General features: G+C 45.0%; 1 protein-coding gene across 3 annotated transcripts in view; it reads left to right on the plus strand.

Moving 5' to 3' along the window:
• The first annotated feature begins 3,315 nt into the window (after positions 1-3,315).
• Positions 3,316-20,731, plus strand: part of GPC3 (glypican 3) — a 329,633-nt gene continuing 312,217 nt past the window's right edge. For all 3 annotated transcript variants that reach the window (XR_009555978.1, XM_060250047.1, XM_060250048.1), the window contains exon 1: positions 3,316-3,712. Coding sequence is in view for 2 of the 3 variants with exons in the window: in XM_060250047.1 (XP_060106030.1) it covers positions 3,559-3,712 (154 nt within the window). In the remaining variant the exon portion in view is untranslated. The remainder of the gene's footprint in view (positions 3,713-20,731) is intronic.

Consider the following 20,731-nt stretch of genomic DNA (forward strand, 5'->3'; position numbering starts at 1 on the left):
GTGGGTTGCTTTTGAAAGGTGTTTGGGGTTTGGCAAGTCTCCCCTGTGTGTGAAGGAGTTTCTTAAATTGTGGCATGACCAGAAGACATAGATTACTAACACATGGTATCTTTGTGATTATATAATGAGTAGTCTGTGACCAATCTTGACAGAAAAAAATGAGTATAATAAATCTAATAAATACTGATTCTGGATGTAGATATTCTATCCAACTATACTGGCTACCAGCTACCATTTAACAGACAACCTTCATTAATTAGCCTAATATTTTAAAACCAAAAATCTCCTATGCTAGTAGACATTAACACTTACTAATTATATAATAAAGTTAATTATGCAATTGGGTCTCCCCCCCTTCCCCAAGTTCTGTACTATAGGAGAAATCATGAAAATTTATATTTATTCGTTGTTGATTTCTCATTCCTAATAATCTTTAGCATGTCTACCTTTTTATGACTTCCCTTCCAAATTAAGAACCCCTCACGTCACAGTTTTTAAAAGTATATTGTAAGTTGGCATAGATGTTCAATAGACATCCGATAAGACCATTTCTATGGCTGTTCTTGTTATGCCAATAAAGCTTTTTTAAAATTGGTTGGCTGTTCTTTTTAAAGCATCACCTATGAATCCACCTGAGCAGTTCCTGTCTCAATTATATTAAGTGCCCTTTTCTTTATTTTTATTGTTGATGCAAAAACCCCCTAACTTTCCCATTTACAGCTGACCGTTGCCACGGTCAGGGAGCTGTGAGCAGCTCCTTTACAGCCCTGTAAAGGCCAGCTGTGTTTATGTCTCCAGTTTGACTTGAAATGTCCTCTGATGGTACATGACCTCCTACTGGACTGTATCGGCTTTATGGTGTAGAGAATCTTTTCCCTGTAACAACAACCTTCACAATATTGGTGTAACATTTAAAAATTAATGAAATGTACACCTCAGTCATGAAAACAAAAGCAGGGCTGGATCTGCCCCCCTTTTCCACTGATATAGAAGCAAAGAGGGAGTCTCTTTTGGCCAATCGTGGGATCTGCATGAACAAAACCAATGTGTGAAGGGGGCTGTAATAAAGAAGGAACTTGGGACTTGGTGAAAAGCCGACTGGATCTAACTCTAACAGTCTTGTAACGGACTAGGTTTACCAATTGCTTTAAATTAGCCCATACATTTAATATGGATTGCAAGTTTATGACATGGGAGGGAATGAGCCTCACTAATATGTTTCCCATTCAGTCCTAGTAGACTGCCACTCATACCACCTACCCTTGCATTGGCATTTACTGTGCTAAACTGCTTTGGACTAGAGATTTAAACTGTGTCTAATAAACAGGGCCTTTTTTGAGCAGGACTGCACAAGAACGCAGTCCCAGCTGGCTTGGCATCAGGAAGTGTGGCCTAATATGCACTCAAGTTCCTACTGGGCTTTTTCTACAAAAAAAGTGCTATGCAAAATAATGGCGACATCTGGGGATGTGGCCTAATATGCAAATGAGTTTCTGCTGGTTTTTTTCTACAAAAAAGCCTTGCTGATAAATTTATATTGTTTAAACTACCAAATTAATATTGTTTAAACATTAACAAGGTTACAGTCTATCTCACCCTTGCATTTTATCAGCTCTGCTGCTGATTTTTGTTCATGTTTCTCAACTTGTTAATATGCTCCAGTGTCATCTTGTCTGTGGCTAATTAACAAGTAAGGCCAGTACTGGGAAACACACATTCTGAAGGCTCAGATGATCCTGGAATCCATGCACCTGTCACCCCTTTGCCAGGTTTCTACACCTACATGTAAATATTTACAAGAATGTATAAATGGTAAATGAATTCTTATAGTTTTTAAACATAATATTTGGGGAATAGGGTTTTTTTGAGGGGGGAGAGGCCTATAACTCTTTTAAATGCATGGTAGGACAGTCACAAATATAGAAGGCCAAATATAAAGTAAATAGAAATACTTATTATCTAATCTATCAATAGGCAAGAAGAAGAATGTGCTGTCGAATTCCAACTGCCTTATGGGGACCCATTCACAGGGTATTCCTAGTAAAAGCTGTTCAGAGGTGGTTTGCAGCTGCCCAATCTTTCCAGTCTATCCTATGGGCCCATAAAACAAAATGACCCATATTTGGCTCTGAAGCAACAGGTAGCAGGCTTGTGTCCCAAGGCTGCAAAGCCTTGTGCACAAATCTCACTGAATTTTGTGGGCCTTGCTTCTGAGTGAAATATAAATATTTTAATAAGTCAGCTAAGGAATGCATTGGCTTTTGCTATAAAGCCCATTTGATTATTTAGTTAGTGTTGTTTTAATTGAATTACTATGCTTTTCATACATGTTCTAAGACTTTGGAGTTGAACCTTGGCAGAAGTTAAGCCCAGGGACAAGGACAGTCAATCTATCAAAGACAGGAATGCAACTGAAGAAAGAGATGGGAGCAGCTAATTCCAAGCCCTAGCTTTATGTGTCTATTTGTGGGTAAAATGCAACCTTCCAAGACCTATCTTCCTGTAACTTGTTCTTCAATATGTATTCTCCTGAAAGTGGACAGGAAACCCCCCACCCAGTCTGTTCCTCTGCACCGGAAAGTCCACATGCAGAAATAAACAGCTGGAGTTTTCCTGGCTTGGAGCACAACGCAATGAGCTCCTAATTACTGCACACAAGACTGTCTTTAAGGGAGCAACGACAGGAGCTAGCTGAACAGATGGCAACTGTAGCACCTGCATGGTAGACTGCTCGAATCTTGGTCTGATCCAGCAAGGCAGTTCTGGTGGTGTTCTTAACCAGTAAAACGGGAACACTAAACTCATGCTTCAAGGGACTGTTGCGAAGAGCCAGAATCAAGACAGGTTTTAATATTTTGCTCTAGTCATGAGTAAAAACCAAATTGTGTTTTCGCAAATGCACAACTGAAATCTGCTGTTGTTAGACTCTTGGCTTGCCAGTTTTTGCGCCACCCTCTGCAGCTGCCCCTTTAAAGACACTTTGAGACATTAAAATTAGCGGAAGCAAAATCTTAAGCTCAGCGCAGCTATCTGCAATTTCTATAACTAGCAGGTGATCTTGTTGATCTAAAGAGCTTCAACTGCGGCTTTCTGCGTAGCCATTCTTTTTTAAAGGCACAGGAGCAGGCTTGGGGCGCTGGCATGGCAACTCCAGCAGTTTCCTGCCTCTGGATTTTCCGGCACGCCTTTTCACCTTATGGAGTGTCTGCTTTTAGTGGTCCCCTCCAAGCGCCAGGTCCCTTCCCCAAAAGAGTAGGCAGGTAGGAGGAAGGGAGCCTGGCGGCAGAAGAGTTTCCCCACCCGGAGCCAATGGGAGGCGGGGAAAGTTTGCAGGGAGCCAGTCACGGCAGCGGCCGGACCGGGCCAATCAGCGCCGCGCGGGCCCCTCTTGTACTGCGGTGCGCCCTGCTGGTCGCTGCGCTTCTCGGAGAGGTGGCCTCTTTTCGTGGCTGGTGCCGCTGCGCTGCCTCGGGCGGCTGTGGAGTGGCGAAAGCGACTGGGAGCTTTGCAAGCCGGCTGGGAATGCGCGCCAGGGACAGGCAGTAGAGCCGCGGTGGGATGGCCGGCGGTGGAACAGCTTTGCGCCTTTGCGCGCTACTCTCGCTTGCTGTTCTGCTGGGCGTCCGGGCAGAGTCCACTTGCCAGCGCGTCCGCGCCGCCTTTCAAGCGGTCCAGCCCGGTGTGAAGTGGATACCGGAGAGTCCAGGCGCAGGTGAGCAGCTAGAGCGAGGGTGTTGGCTGCTGGTAGGGTGCTTCTGAGGTTAGGCGTTCTAAGTGCTGCTAGCTGAACGCTATCTAGGGTGGCGAAGAGTTCTGTGAAAGCCGCAAGTCGCTTGGTTTAGCGACTTTCCCATTGGCTCAATGCAATGCTGCGGCGGGGTCCTGTGTAGTCGCTGGTTCTTTTTCGAGTTGGGGTAGAAGAACACCCTAGGAGAGTCTTGTCGGGTGCGCTCTGTTGACTTGAGCAGCGAAGCAAGGCAGCGCTTGACGTCTGAAACTGTTGAAGCCTGCCTGTAAGTTTCTTGTTTCCCGGGCTAGAACCCAGTGTGTTTGTGAGCGGTGTTACGCCACTTGGTAAGGAAGAACACGCTTCTAATGAACACGGGCTATATACCCTGGCATCGTTTCTGGAACTTCCTAAAGCTTTGTGAGCAGGGGCAGAAAGGCCTGATGTTGGGACTGTTGTGCTGCTTAAGACCTTAAATACGCCGTATTTGCTCTGTCTCGTCCATTGTTTTGTTTCCAGCAGCATCCTGCTGGAGTCTTCTCAGGCAGGGCGCTGGAGACATAGCTTTCCTTTGGTTCTCCCTTCAGTAGTATCCTGTGCCTGGAGGTTCTATTTGGCTACTGTGGCTTATGGGCACCGATGCTCTCAGTGAATTTCAGTGAACCCCTAGAGAGGTGTTCTGTGGAGCGAAAGATGATGCTTGTGTTTGGTGTAGAAATATGGGGACGCTACAAGCCTCCCTGTCTAATTGCTGGACCTGGTGCTGAGTGCTAGGCATGGGGTGGGTTAAACTCAGTGACAGGGAGATCCCGTTTGCTAATGGGAGGTGCTGCCCTGTGCCCATTTGTTTGAGGGGTGGGGGGGAGTCCTAGATAAAAAGTCAGAAAGCAATATATATGCTGAACAAAGAATCCAAATTAAAGTGTGGTGGTAGCCAGAAAAATTATTTGGAAGAAAATTAGTTTGGATCTACTGCCCCCATGTACTATAGCCTTGTGGTCCTTTTCTTTCTTTCTTCTGTATTAGCAGCTTCTCTCTATTGTCTTCAAAAGAAGGCACAGTGAAAGGAAAAGCAATACATTTGTGGGCATGTGGTAGTTTAGAACCTTTAAAAGCTTTCCTCTTGCTGCTGTTTAATCTACCATCGTTCAACACTGTTTGTCCCTCTTGCAAGTTCAGTGTGGCTGTAGAGCTTCTGTACTTGCTTTGGTGTGGGTGTGGGGAGAGAGAAAGACAGCTTCTTTAGGGGAACTGGGAAGTCCCTGACAGTTTTTCTCCTTTGCAGCAGCAAGGCTGGGGCTTTGTGGTCAAGCTTGTTTCTGTAAGAAGGCAGGGGCAGGTTGTGTGCCTCCCAACTGTCTTTACCTGCTACAGGATGGAGGCTTTTACTCAGTGGTGGCCAAACGGTGGCTCTCAAAGCCCCCACTGCCTCATTGACCGGCTTAGAGATGGCATTTGTCTCTTTGAATCACTTCTCCGAGCCAGCTGGCATTTAAAATTAAAGTTGTTTTCTTTCCACCATTCCTCCCTCCTTCCCTTCCTCACCTGATGTTTATTCTGTGTGGCTCTTACGTTAAACAAGTTTGGCCACCCCTGCTCTAGACATAATTCCCTCTGTCATGGGGTTCCCAGCAGGTTAAATAAGCAGGCACCACTGCTCTGGCTTGTGGATGTCCATGTCATTAGGTGATCTTTGAGCTCCTTCTTTCTGTTGCTTCCTTATTGTCCTTGGCTTCTGAGAGTAAGAAGGGGGCAGTGAGGGCTGTTGGCTAGGAGCTTTATCTGGTGTCACAAACGTCTGGCTGGCTAGCTAGTCTTCAGAAGAAGACTTCATACAACCTAGAGGCTAGATGGCCATCTCACAGCAATGCTGATTCTGTGAATTAGGCAGATCATGAGAAAGAGCACAGGAAGGGTTGTATCGGTGCTTAATTCTTGTTGCCCTTTCTTACATGCTCAGAGAAATGCTGATTGCCACTTTGGGGTCAGTTAGCAGTCTTTCTCCAGTTTGGCCAGGGATCCTGGAGGTTTTTGCCATCTTCTGGGCTTGGTGCAGGGGTCACTGGGGATGTATGTGTGTGGGGAAGGTGTGTCCTGAAGTCCCTGCATTGTGCAGGAGGTTGGACTAGATGACCCTGGAGATCCCTTCCACTTCTAAGATTCTGTGACCTCTTAAAGGTTCATGCCCTGTGTGAACTTATTTGGAAGTAAAGCCCCACTAGTTCAGTGGGACTGTTCTCAAGTTGGCATGTATAGCATTGGTGCTTTCGGAAGGGTTGAGCATTCTCCAGACGTAGCTGCTTTGGGGCTTTTCAGAGAGTATGAATTACTATGGGGCCCTCTGGTGCACGAGGGACTGAACCTTGGGACTGACCAGTCAGCTTGTACCAGGGTGACAACAGCCTCACCCCTTTCTTCACAATGCAAGGGGAAATACTACTGGCCTGCTTTACAGGATTGTTGTGAAATGACTGCAGTATAGAATATGTGAAAAATGCTGTTGATCTGTTGCTTGTGCAGTAGTTCGAGTGTTGGCCTTGGGTCTGGGAGACCCCGGTTCAGATTGCCACTCTGCTGTTGAGCCTTGCTGTGACAACAAAATATGTGTGTTTTTTTGGGGGGAGCCATTTAACCTGCCTCGGGTCCCCACTGGGGAGAAAGGCAGGGGATGTGGATAGGCAGCAAGGTGAAGTAGTAATTATTTTATACTGATCCACCTTTGTCTACTGGACCCAGGTACAAAATGTGAGTGAGCTACTTTCAGAGGGTAGCCATGTTGGTCTGCACTGGAATGCTTAGATCAGGAGTGGCCAGTCTTAATGCAGGAGCCACATAGAATAAATGTCAGATGTTTGAGAGCTGCAAGACATAAACATAAGATGTTTGAAAGCCAGAAGACAAGGAAGGAAAGCAAACAGATGGGGAAGGGAGGGAGAGATGGAAAAAAGCAGCGTTAACTTTAAGTGCATTCTCCAAGCTGCTGCTGGCTTGGCTTGGAGAAGTGCTTTAAAGACACAAGTGCCTTCTCCAAGCCAGCCAACAGTGCGGTGGGGGCTTTGAGAGCCACACGATATGTGTGAGAGAGCCACATGTGGTTTCCGAGCCACAGTTTGGTCATCTCTGGCCTAGATTCAAGTTGAGGAGCACCCTAGAGAGCAACAAGGTTTTTAAAACGTAGGTATAAAAACTCCTTTTGTCTGACAAAGGGAGTTTTGACTCTCAAAAGCTTAAGCTCCAAAAAATCTTGTTGGTCTCTAAAGTGCTCCTTGACTTGAATCCGTCAAATCTAAACTTAAAGAGGCCTTGATCTCCCCCTGGTCCACCCAATACTTGGGTACTATAGCAGAGGCTGTTCCAGTTTCCTAAAAATGACACTTCACCAGTAGTATCTACAGAAACTAGGAGAACCTGACTCCTGTTCTTGTATAGCTATTTGTGCATGCTGATCTGCTTTGGCAAGGAGCATGGAACAGGAATCTGTGAGAAGTTTCTCCTTTTTCCTCCTGCTGCTTTCCTCTCAGGAGGAAAGGAACCCGCAGGTTCTGTGAAATTCTTCCCCGGCAGGGGAATAATGTATCGTAATGGAGATTTCTTTGATTTCCCAGCAGGAGCCTGCAAACTCTGTATGGGGAAATAGCCTTTTTTCCTAGATTCTTTACTGTCAGTGTGGCATCAACTGTTGGGGAAGAGATCTAGGGCTGTGTGTGCAGATAGGGAGCAAGGTGATAAACATTGCAGAAAAAATGCTGAGGGGGCTCATCAATTTTGTAAGAGCTAAACGATTGGGGGTGGGGGGGAGGGGACTGCAGGCCAACCGGAGCTGTGAAACACATTGGGGTTGTCATTTAGTGTGGTCATTGTTTGAACTGCCTTGCTTGTGTCTGAGGGTGTAGAGGCAGCCTTGTAATTTTCAGCTTTTAAAAGTGACCGCTTGAGTCTTCACACTTTAGATTGCAAAAGCCGGCTTAAAAATGTATCTCTAATTAGTTTTGAACTGGGTAAAAAATAAAAGCCTTGGTTAGTGCGATTTACAGAGGAGAGTTGTGCATGAGAAAAAGCGCTCTTCAGATGGAGAACCTTAAGGGCAGGCAAGGGTAACTGTCCAGGGTGAAGGTCAACAATTCGCCTCACCCAGCATCTCCCACCCGTTGACCGTGGAGCCTTGAATGTAGGAGCAGAGTTGAGACGTCAGTGGCATTTATCTGTAGGGGAAGGTCTGTGTGTCTTTGGGAGTCTTGAATTTGCCATGAGAGAGGTGGGGCTTGCCCAAACCTTTTCCCATTGCCTCCCTGTTGCCTATTGTGATTAGATGCAAAGAACGATGGGACTGCCAGACTAGGTAAATGTTCAATGGCTCCTTTGAAGTGTAAGTGTTACCTCCTTCTTTGCAAGCCTCTCCAGAAAGGCTGTCCTGCAAATGGACCTTGAGTTTGTTTGGAGGTTCTAGCAGGGCAGTGCATCTATCGTATACCCTTGACTGAAGAACTGTACACTCCTTCTATCTGGGATGGTTGTCCTCTTCCAATGAGCACACAGCTTCAGGAGGGGGATGCACATGGAGTGGCGAGGGAGATAGGAGACACCTGTATAGCCAGCCAGATCAGCCGAATCAACCCTGACGATCAGTGGGGTGACAGATGATGCCGTCAGATTGCCCTCACATCCCAGAAAGGTTATCATTTTCCTGGCCCTTTGCTGGTGTGTGTGTATCTGTAGTTCAAACACAAGAGCATTCTGGCTCACAGCTTGTGTGCTGAACTAAGAAGGTACAATAGGAACAGGGCACCTCCCCCCCCCCCCCGTAGATGTCATTGCATCCCTGTTTAGTGATGCTGATGGCTGCTTTGTCCAGGAGCTGTTTTAACATATTAAAATCCTGGCCTCTTGCAGGAGGGAGGGGGTGGGCTTTGTGCAAGCAGCTTTTCCTTAATAAACGTATTGGAGAGATGGATGAAAGTGCAGCATTGACAGCTGCTTTTGTTGCCATTTAAGGGCACTGCCTGGGTGGAAATTTGGCAGTCCTGTTCTAGAAGGTGTGCTGCCCCCCCTTATGCATGAAATAGTTCTTTGGTTCCATGCAGGAAGTTGTGCAAGAGCTTTGCCACTCTGAGGAGCGAGTATAGTCTAGACATAACAATCAATTGTAAAATGTGCAAAGATGTGCACACAGCGAAGTCTTTATGATGGGCTGTCATAAATATGTTCTTAATGCTTCAGTGCAGACCTAATGGACCATTAGCTGAGTCCAAGCCTGTTGCTCTCACATTGCATGCCTGTAAGATACCTGTATAAAATATGTATAGTCTTGTCAGGAAGCTTAGGTAGGCAATGTGGTGCCATAGATACCACATTGGATTTGGATGTGGGAGACCAAAGCTGAAATTCCTGCTGGTCTCCAAGTTTAGTGGGGATTTAGATGTATTTTTTTGTGGGGGGTGGGCAAGGGTTGAAGGGCCTCGGTTTGGAGAAGGCTGCAGGTTTATAGACAAGTGTTATCACTGCCTTTCACAGAAGGGTAACAAAGTTCATTAAAAAGTTGCCAGCTCCCAAAATCAACACTTGGGAGTGGTCCACAACAAGTCAGAGCAGATTGTTTCTCACTTTTTACTTGGAGTCCACATTGTAATGCTCTAAGAAAATGGGCAGTCTGATGCTCTCTAACAGCTTGTTCCCCTTCTGCTATTCATAGTCCTGAATATAAGTTTAACTGATTCTTTGTGCTAGCAGAATATATCACTTTGTGCATCTGAAGCTGGCATATGAGCATGTTGGTCTTTATCCCACTTGCTTGTTTGGGCTGCAGCAGACTGATCCCATTCCCTCTAGAATTATCCCTCCAAGGGGTTCCACTAGCCAGTTAATCACCTGTGGTACTCTTTTAACAGCTTGAAAGATGCAGCTGGCAACTATAGAAGGTTAAGCTTCTTATCAGGTTACCTAAGACGTTTGTTAATTGCCATATCACTGCACTGCAAGCAGCCTATCCAAAGCTCTTAAGTGGAAGGCCTAGATCAGGGGTAGCAAACTCCCAAGACTGTTTTGCTTGGCACCAAGGGTCCGATCTCTGCCTCAGCAGCCAAGGCACTGGCAGCACTTCTAGACCAGTGATGCAGGAGCTTATGTCTGTTGTGTCTTCTCAGACCTGCACAAGCTATCAGCCGAGTCCAAGGCAAGATGCAGGCAGCATGACTGGGGCTTGGCTTGTTCCAAACTTGGCTGGCCAAGTACAACCCTAATCTCTTCCCCTCCCATTTAGTTTGTTGGCACACTGGCATATTTACAGGTAGATGCTGCAATTTTCCAGCACTTTGACCAAAAAAGTTGCTGGCCTAGATGGTGATTTTCTGATAGACTAGCACTTCTTCATGAAGAATGCTAATAATTTTGTGTGGCTGTATAATGGCATGGCATGGGCACAGAGTAATAGTGCCATCATACATTGGAACAGGAAGGATCCCATGGCACAGAATGGTAAACTGCAGTACTGCAGTCCAAGCTCTGCTCATGACCTGAGTTCAATCCCAGTGGAAGCCAGGTTCAGGTAGCCAGCTCAAGGTTGACTCAGCCTTTCATCCTTCTGAGGTTGGTAAAATGAGTACCTGGCTTGCTGTGGGGGTAAAGTGTAGATCACTGAGGAAGGAAACAGCAATCCACCCTGTAACAAAACGTATGCACCATAACAAAAAGTCTGCCAAGAAAATGTGATGTGACATCAGCCCATGGGTCAGTAATGCCTTAGTGTTTGCACAGGAGACTACTTCCTCCCTGGACCAGGTGCTCTGAAGTCATGTATCAGATGCCTATCTGTACCTGCTGGGATAGCCTTGATCAGGGGTGCAGCTTTCTCATGTGGTTTGTCCTTGGGATTGCTAGCTGTCTGTATTGTAAAATAAGAGTGATCTTCCCCCATGACTATTTAATACACTTAGTAGGGTGGCTTCTTTCTTTTTTTCTACCAAGGTTGATCTACATTCACTTGATGTAATCCACTTTGCACGTGACGGTTGGTTTGCAAAGCTAGTAAGTTCTTTGAAGTGGGGTTTAAGTGAGCTCATACTGAGAATAGCAAATTGATGGTACAGAAAGAAGCAGCAATGGACACAGTGAGTTAATGTGCGATGGAGCAACAATGTTTTGCACACACAAATTAAAGTATTATCTCTTTGGCTCTATGTAGACTTAGTCTTTGCTACAATTAAGGAAAGCAGTCTGCCATTAAAACAGGTGTCTGAATATCTAAACTGTATGTAGAGGGTGTGGGAGGACATAATTTTTAAAAATACGACTTGGATTAATTATGGTTGGTGTAGTTCTGCATGCCCTCTGCTTCCAAGAATGGAAGCAGCCTTGTTAGTCTCCCAGACCATTCTCTGTAGGTGGTGCTTAGCTTGACAAGCTGAACCATGGCATTATTAAAATCTCAAACGTACAACCACCTTCTGATCCATGGCAAAATGTGTGCGTGCTTTGAGCCTTAATTGGTTGCCTTGTTCATTTGAAGGTACAAGCTTTTGAGTGATGCAGTTTTTCAGGCAGATCTGTAACATCTACTGGAGTGGACTGGTTTTCAGTGGATACGGGTATTTGAAATTAATTGGAGTGCATAGAGGTACTAGCACTATCTGTACTAATGAAGGAATTGCCAGATGTTCAGTATGCTTCCACTGAGTTGATCAACTTGAACTGACCCTGTTGTGAAAGAGAAAAAACTACTGCATTTAATTGGCTTTGAAGAAAAGGGTCTAGGGCAGGGGTGTCAAACATGTGGCCTAGGTGCTGAATCAGGCCCCTAGAGAGCTCCTATCAGGCCCCCAAGCAACTGGCTGTCATCTGCTTCCTTCTCCCTATCTCTTGCTTCCTTCTGCATCACAGCTTGCTTTGCCAGGCTCTCTCAAATGCACACCAGAGCTACTGAGCCAAGCCTTTCTTTCTTCCATTGGCTGAGGCTCCTCCCCCTCCTGGTTCCCTGAGGAAGGAAGGAAAGAGCCAGAGCTTCCTTTGCTCAGTTCCCTGAATTGCACAGGAGAGGTACAGAGAAAGCACTTTTAAGACAGAGTGCTTCTTTAACCATGTTAAGATTTTTTTTAAAAAAAATCTTTAATTGGGTTTGTCTGTATCATTTATAAAGTTTATATCTCTGCTACCTAATCTTAAATAGGTACACACATGGCCCAGCCTGACATGGCTCGGCCTGGCAAAGTCTCAATTATGTCAGATCTGGCCCTCATAACAAATGAGTTCGACACCCCTGGTTTAAGGGTCTCATCTGTAGCTTATATACTCTGCATCCTCTGCTCTCCCAGCATGGAGTTTTTCTTGAAGATACATATGGTAACCTAGTTCCCTTATCCCATATCTTCATGGAATGGATTCTGTTTGTGGGAAATGTTTTCTGCACATGGTCAGAGGTACTGATCCCTAACATGGTGGAGCAGTTTCCAGGACACCTATCCTGCTGAGGATTAATGACTTGAATGGGTGTGAAGTGTGTGTATGAATAAATTTGTCATCCTCCTTTCTACTCTAAAAGGATGTACAGAAGAATTCCCCATAAATCCCATAAAATATAGCGGGTTGGACCAAACCATCTTTTTTGCTCAATCTTGCCCAATTCTCCTCTTTATTATAGGCCCCATCCCACATGCTCTTGTGCATGCAGGTATGGTCTTCAGCATAGCCTTTTGGGGTGTCAGAAGGGGATCTCTCTTTTTCACCAGTGGAAAAGCTGGTTGGGACCAATGCAGTGTGAGAATGAGTTGTAAGTGTCTGGGCTAATTTCTTTTTTTTGGGGGGGGGGGTATACAATGCAGTGCATGGTGTGACTACTCTGTGTGCCCAATGCCCCAGAATTTGCAGCATTGCTGCAGAGACTTCCAGAAGTCCTGGGCATTTGATCCAGTGCCTCAGGATCCTCAATCCATGCTTTTTTGGCACTAGTTGATGTGACTTGCCAGCTTTCTCTCTCTTCGCAGAATCACAGTAATAAAGGCCTCTCTATTAAGAGTCCTCTGGGCCACTCAAATAAGGAGCTGGCCAAGCTAGTACCTTCTGCTCATGGCATACGAGTCAGACATGGGATATGCTCTGACCACACTGGCCCACCAGAAATTGGCAAGCCAAGTGGCTTTCCCAGTCTTGGCAGTTACAAAAATGAGCTTTAAATTGAGAGGGGATTTTTTTTTTTTGGTAAACATGGCAATGGTTGTCACATGCAGTTGAACTTTTCCCTGTGTTTCTCTGGCAGTGCTTTTATTTGTTGAACAGCATAAGACGTAGCTGTAATGAAAGCAACGACTGCCCGCTTATCCCTCTTGGAACAGGCCCATCCTGGAGATTTCTGCAGAGTAATTACACTTGGATGATCATCTGCTTTCCAGCACTAACTACATAAATCTCTGTAATCAGGGAAGCGTCATTCTGGAAGGGTTGTCCACTTCGTTGCTTTCTCTCCTCTTCTTTTTCTCCCCTCCCCCTTTTAGGCTTCAAACAAGCTTGTGGGGCTTGGCAGAAAATGAATGCCAGGCTGAGTTTGGAGCTTCCACATGAAATTCACTTTCAGTCTGGAGTTCTACACCGAAATAACCACTGTTTCCTCATTTGGTAGCATAATGGGATGCTGCAGAAGCAAGGTTGTTTGCTTGTTCTTCCTTGTATCTTTGCTTCTGTCTTAAATGTTCTGACTTGAACAAAAGTTAAATATTTCAGGTAAAAGTCTGGAGTGGGTGCTTGTGGTGTAGTAGCCAAGGTGTTGGGCTAGGATCTGGGAGATGCAGGTTAGAGTTCCCACTTTGTCATGGAAGCTTGCTGGGTAATGGAGGATGCTACTGCTCTTGGCCCAACCAACATAACAGGGTTGGTGCAGGGTCAGGTCTGGAGGGGGGCAGAGGGAGTGTGCCCCCCATTTAAAGACCTTGCCAACTATCTGGCTGGCAGGGGTCTTTAATTGGGGTGGGGAAGCAGAGACTTGGCAGAAGCAGCCCCGCAGGGGTTTAAATGAAGGAGAGAGTCAGATCGCCAGCATATTCCCCCCCACTTTTTTGTGTGGGTGCCATTTTGTGGTTTTGCCTCCACTTAAAGAATATGTAGATGTGACCCTGGGTTGTTAGGATTAAATGGAGGCAAGAATGATATAAACCACTCTGGGCCTCACTGCTGAGAATGCTAAAGGTATAACTGAATAAACTAAATATTAGCCGCAGAAGCAGAGGGTGCACAAATCTCCCCTTGGGATGCCAGCTTTAGCCTCTGCTTCAGAGGTTAATTCAAACATGCTAGTAAGTTTATAGGAGCGACTTACTAGAAAGTATGCATGCTAGATGTTCTGCAGCTATTCTGTGAGAAGCATTGTCTGGTTGTGGGTAGACTTTTGAGAACACACTTCCTGCTAGCAAACATGCTTTTGCTACATTTTCTATGTTAGCGATAATCTTACTGTAAAGGAATGCCTGATGCCACTGATTTTGGCATTACAGGATGAAAAAGTGACTTGCCCAAGGCTGTAAACAAGTTCATTGCAGAGGCCAAACCCCCCGCCCCTTACTTGTGGTTCTCTTGCTCTCAATATTTGTCCAGTATACCAATAGTTCTGTCTTAAATTTCAGTTTGATTAATTTTTTTGTCTTGGTAGTCTTTGGATAAGGCACTGAATTAAAGGCAAACGGGTCTGTCTCAAGATCTCAGAGGCCAGAAAATCCCATTTGTCTCATGGGGAGTTGCATTTCTTCGCTGCAGAAATGAATTGTCAATTAGATTTTCCTTGTCTCCTGGCTTCTGTAATGGAGTTAGGTTTCCTGTACAGTCAGTTGCTTCTCTGTGATAAGAGGCTGAGAGGCAAATATAGATATGCTTTTGGAAGACAGAAGCTTAACCTTTTTGTGGAGATAGAAAGAGATTTTGTCATGAAGAAATAAGACTTTCAGAAAGAAGGGTTAGTTAAAAGTGCAGCAGGGTATATTTTTTGAGGAAGCTGAAATTATCATTGAGTCTGGACAGGCAGCCTATGTGTGTATGCTTTTTTTTGGGCTTTTTTTTTTTGAGCCAGCACTAATGATGCTGTGGGTTCTTACTTTGTTTTCCATTTAGCTCAGCACGGCAGTTTAAGGTCTTTTAGTTTGCTGGGTAATTGAGTTTTCTGCTCTTAATTATTTCAGGCTTGCAAGTTGCTCTCTTGATAGTCGAGAGAGCAGGAGCAGAACCTCCTGTAGCAACCTGCTCCAGGCGATCACTTTACACTGTGACCATTTAGAGTTTTCTCCTCTGCCAAGGGATTAATTTTAAATTTAACAACATCCTGAAGAGCTTTCTTGTGAGTGGTGCTCCCCCCCCCATAGCTTTAGGAAGTGTAGGTATTTATGTGCCTGATTAAAATATATGAAGGCTATAGACCCCTATAAATTGATGACATTTTCTTTATAGCTGCATATTTGCAAAATCTGTCTTGGATGTTTACACATTCCCTTGATAGTATCTGAACATTTAAAACACTTTATCGGCAATTGCAGATAAACTGTCAAAGGGTCTAGGTTCCTTAGTGTACGCCTGCCTGCCTTGTCTATATTTTCCAAGTGATAATGTTGCTGAAATAGTCCTTGCTGTCCCCTAGCCCAGTAGGAGCACATTTAACACAAGACTACTTGGCAGCAATAATACAAAAAACAGGGAAGGCAGGAAAACAGGACGGTTGGGTGTATATGTGTAGGTTTTATAAAGTAACTTGTTTATGGAGAGTTACTGTTTTAACAGTATCAAATTATGTGCAACGTGGTGACAGTACATCGAATCCCCATTTTGCCATGGAAACTTGCTGTGTGACCTTGGGCCAATCCTATGCTCTTAGCCTACCTGGCCTGTAGGGATGCCAACCTTCAGGTGGGACCTGGGAATTCCTTGGAATTACAGCACTTCTCCAGTTCCATCAGTTCCTCTGGAGAAAATGGCTTATTTGGAGGGTGGCATTGTATATTATACCCCACTGAAGCCCCTGTTCTCTCCAGGCTCAATCTCCAGGAGTTTCCCAACCTGTAGGTGGCAGCTGTACTCCCAGCCCCCTGCTTATCAGGGTTGTTCTGAGGATGAAATTGAAGAAATAAGAAGAGGGAAATAGGCTTTTATTTTTTTTAGGCTGAAGTTCCTGTAAGACTTATCTGTACCATATTTAAGTATGATATAGAGGTGGCTGGATGCTACGAATAAAACTTACAAACTGGTAGATTCATTTTCTGTATGGTAAAGGTTATGTACCCTGATGTAGATTGCAAAGCCTAGGCTAGCCTGTTCTTGTCATATCTTGGAAGCTAAGCAGGGTCAGCCCTGGTCATTAATGGGATTGGAGACCACTTAGGAATTCCAGAGTTGCTACAGATAGGCATGCAATGGAAAACCACTTTTGAACATCTCTTGCCTTGAAAACCCTACAGGGTTGCCATAAGTTGTCTGTGGCTTAATAGCAAGAAATATGTTGTGTGACATGTACAGAAACAGTTAAAAAAAAAAGCAAAAGTCCAGGGTATGCGCGTTCACTGCTCACTTCTTCAGATACAGCTAGAATGAGTCCACCTGTCTGTCCTTATATTTTAGAGAGTGGAGTGATTTCAGATGAGAAATGGCAATAGCAAGTGAAGACAATAGCAGGCATGATTGGACACAGAGTGGGTAGGAGGTGTGGCGGTATTAGCATTGGCAGTGAGACAGGAAACCTAATTCTTGATTCAGTCCAGGAGAATATATTGACTTGAGCTTCATTATCAATTGCAATTCAGCAGTCTCTCAAATCTCCCTTTGAAATTCCTTTGTAAAAGAACTGCTGCTCTTCAGTCAGCAACTGAATGTCCTGGAAAGTTAAAATGTTTCCCCACTGGTTTTTGAATGTTATGGTTTCTAACATGAGACTTACATCCATTTGTCATACGGACTGGCCTGTTTTGTCTGGAGTAGAGGATGGAAGGGCATTGCTGACATGTGATGGCATAAATCATGTTAGAGGATGAGCAGGAGTATGAACTTGAGATGGTATGGCTGATGTTGCTAAGTCCACTGATGGTGTTGCTAGGATCTATATGAAAGCAAAGTTGGTGTCTTGGTTTGTTGCAGGCCTTGGTACCAGAATCCATGTTACTGTTAAGTAGTTTATCATTGCAGGTGAGAGATTGTTTTAGGTGAGCAGACTGTCTGTAAGCAAGAAAAGGTTAGCCTCCCCCAGTGCCTGTGTGAGCAGTGTCACTCTTCAGCATGGGTTGTTGTAGGTTGTTAATACGTTGAACTGGCTTGAGTTGTGAGTTGTATGCTACCACCCTTGGTGTTCTGTTGGCTTTTCCAATACATATAATTAAGACAGTATTGCAAAGCAAGAACTGGAGGTTTAAGGCTGTGCTTGTCTAAAGTGCAGCTAGCAAGCCCTCTGTTTGAGTCTTACTTATGCCCCAAGTTTGCTAATATACAACTTGGTCCAGTAGCTGTAATGCTGCATAATGCTTCATCAGTTGGCACAGTAGTTGCCCTCAATTCTATGTACCAGCTTGGGTGGGTGGCATCTGGTCATGCATTGGGGGGGATGCTGTGATTCCATTGTAAAACACATCTCCTGCATGGAGAAAGTCTCTATTAACCTTTACCTTGAAGCAGACTTTTCTCTGCTCAAGACTCTGAAGGGCTACTGCTGAGGGAGATAGCATTGTATTAGGTGGCCCGTTGGTCTGGCCTAGTATACTGCAGGAGCCCCCAACCTTTTTGAGCCTGCAGGTACATTTGAAATTCCCACACAGAACGGTGAGCACAACCCCAAATGGTTGCCACCATAGGCTGCTGCAGCTTACCTTAAGTTACATAGTAAAGATCCTTCAGCAGCTGCTGCTGAAGAAGAAACATCTATTAGAATCTGCACAGCTTCATCAAATCTCCAGTGGTCCATCAGAAGCTTGCTGGGCAAAAGCCCCATCTGGCCCCACCCACTTTCTAAAAATGCTTGGCAGGTACCAGGAAAGGTGTTGGTGGGCGTCACCTTGAGGACCCTTGGTATACTGCATCTGTTTACAGGCAGTATTGGGACTGGTGGGTAATCAGTCTTGCGGCTGTATTAACCTCGGCTTGGCACCGTATGACTAAGATGCATGGCATTTGAGCCACAATGGGAGAGGGTGTCACAAAGGATAAGGCATAACAAATGCCCTGGGCCATGTTCCCTGTGTTCTGGCTTTAATCACCTATTGAGCGTGGTTGGTATATAATTTATATCTTTTTAATTAGGTTTTAAAAAACAGATCACTCAGCACTTGACCTGTTTCTTTTTTTGTTTTTGAGCAGCTACTGCCTCTTGGCACAATGGAAGAAACTCTTGTCGTGCCAGAGTTGTTTATCCCGCGATTGAAATACAGGCTTTTTATATTAAAATAAAATATAGCATAGGAAGATCTAATTGCCTAATCATTCTTTGCACCCTCATCCTTAAAATGTCATGTTTTTCATTACACTCCCGTGGCCTATCTCTGAATGCATCCTGGCTGGATGCTGTAAAATACTTTATTGGGGAATTTTTCTATTGTGCTGGGTGAGTAAAGAGAGAGGCCTGAAAAGGAAATGATTGAAACTGTCAAGTCCCCCCATAATGTGGTGCTTTAGTCCCCTTTTGCATTTAGTTCTTGTTTGGGATGCTTCTGTATTGCAACTCTGAACCTTTACAGCTGATGGGGACTTTAACTGTTGTCTTAATCACTGATGTTAGGGAGGGATGTACATGCCAGAGACCAATAGACAGACCCTTCTTTCTTTGGAGGATCTTGAAGTGATCCTCCATCTCAGAAGAGCACTTTGAAATGTTGCATGGTGTTTATCTTGCTGGGCACTATACCATGATACTGGGAGCACAGGAAATGTTTGGGGAAGCACAGCTATCTTTCCTGCAGGGTGTCACTTGTATGATTCCTGGAGGGGATGTGGTACAGAGAAGTGTAGACCTGTGGTGGTGTTTCCAAGGTTCCAGAGGGTAAGGGATGATGACTGGGACCAAAAGCTGTGGGATTGGCCAGGCAATGAAAGAAGGCTGCCTAGCGTATGCTAGGGCTAGCCAATCCAAGGGCTTTGTACTTCTGGCCGATCACTAGAACCGCTGTTGCACACTGCTTATCCCCTTGTATGCTCAAAAGAGCATGCTAGCTTTGCACACAGTTGTGTAGGTAGCTTGCCAGTCTAGATGCACTTGCTCTGTGGCAGGTGTGGCAGCTTATGGGTATGAATCTAGTGTGTGGTCTGATACATGGCAGGGAACACTGTTGCTGCATGCAGGAAGGGTTTATTATTTTCAATTTATAACCTGCCCTTTCCTCAATGGGCTCAGGGGCAGGGAACAACAATTAATAAATATACTGAGTTAAAATTAATAAAATAAAACAATATGACAATCTTAAAACCAAGTCAAATTCTGCAGATGACAATATCAGATTCCATCCATTCCTCCTATATGTCCCCAGCTGGTACAAGACAGATGACATAGCCTTAATGTGATGGGTCGCTGCAGAATCATTCAACAGAATGATTTCAGCAGGGCCACTGCAACAGGGAGGCCACAGACTGACAAATGGTCCACCACTTTAGACCTGTTCCACGAGGCCTTCAGCTCTCTTACAGGCTCTGTGGAACTGCAGCAGTCCCTGCAGGGCCTTAATCTCCATGGGAGCTTGTTCCGCCAGGTAGGGGCCAGGACAGAAATTGCCCTGGTCTGGGTTGAGCCTAAGTGGACTTCTTTTGGGCCAGGGTTGGGCTTGGGGGCATCTTCCAGCTTTATGCTTCCGTGATGAGAACGGATTTTCTTGAAATCTCTTTGAAGCTAGCAAGGCCTGGTTTAGAGGTGCTGGGATCCCTCTTACAGTCAGGCAGTGGAAAGGATCAATACTTGCTCAAGGGCAGTTGTCTCTCAAAGGGAACTACAGTGAGTGCAAAGAAGGGGTTGATTCTGGGGCCTGAGGAGACAGCACTGTGTGATGCAGTGGCTAGAAACTTATTTTTAATCTCCCTCCCCCCCCCCCCCGGAGCGAAATAGTTTTACCTTCTAGTTTCTATTTCAACGGTAAGGGCCATTAAGCAAAAGAATTACCTGAGCTGCCAATGAGGGAGATAACTATCTCTGGAGATCTGAGTAGGATAAAATGTTTGTGTGTGCAGGCAGGCAGATTTGATGGCTATGAGGCCTTTTCTTTCAGCACCTGATGTTAGCAATGCGTAGTTTATTTAGCAGAACTGAGTTTGCATCTGAACATGATCTTCCCAAGTGAAACTCAATGCTAATTTCTCTTCTTTGCAGAAAATCCCAGCGACCTTGTGCAGAGAGCGTTGGCAGGGCATTAGAGTAGCTTCTGCAACCTTAAGGCAGCTTTGCAAATAATTGTCTACAGTCTCTTGAACTTTTACTAGCTTCCCTGTCCCTCCTACATACAGAAGTTAGTCATTTATGATGTAAGGCTAGCTTTCAAAGGGCAAAACCCCCAATTCGTTCCAGCTGGCAGAATCTTCTGTTTGATTGCTCAGAGGCCATTTTTGATATTTGTAGGTGATCAGATGAGTGGCTGTTCACAAGCAATACTCTTCAACTGAGGTCTCACCTGTGGGGCACTAGGAGCACAAGCAAAATTTGTAGGATCCAGGGTGAGGAACAGAATCTGAGCCATAGCAGAGGTAATATAGGAGCAAGCTGATGAGTCTCCCAAGTGTTCAGGATTATGGGGCATGCTGGCCCAAGAACAGGTATTAAAAAGATTACATAAGAAATGTGGGCACAAAAAGAGATCCTGTGAAAGTAGGGGAGAGGGAGGACAGGCAGTAGGCTTGAGGGGAGAAACAACAGGTAAGTGAGGGAGATGCAGTATTCTGTTTTGAGGTGTAGCCTTGTGGTTTGGACAAAACTCAACCTGGCTGCAACCTCCTTTTGAGGGAAATGATTTTGATGTTTGAGCTGAAGTGAAACCCAATGTGTAAGGGTTAACATTAGCCAACAGAGAAGCAGGAGTGAAACTTAGG

This window comes from Heteronotia binoei, chromosome 11 (genome assembly GCF_032191835.1).
Source record: "Heteronotia binoei isolate CCM8104 ecotype False Entrance Well chromosome 11, APGP_CSIRO_Hbin_v1, whole genome shotgun sequence".
NCBI classification, from domain to species: domain Eukaryota; kingdom Metazoa; phylum Chordata; class Lepidosauria; order Squamata; family Gekkonidae; genus Heteronotia; species Heteronotia binoei.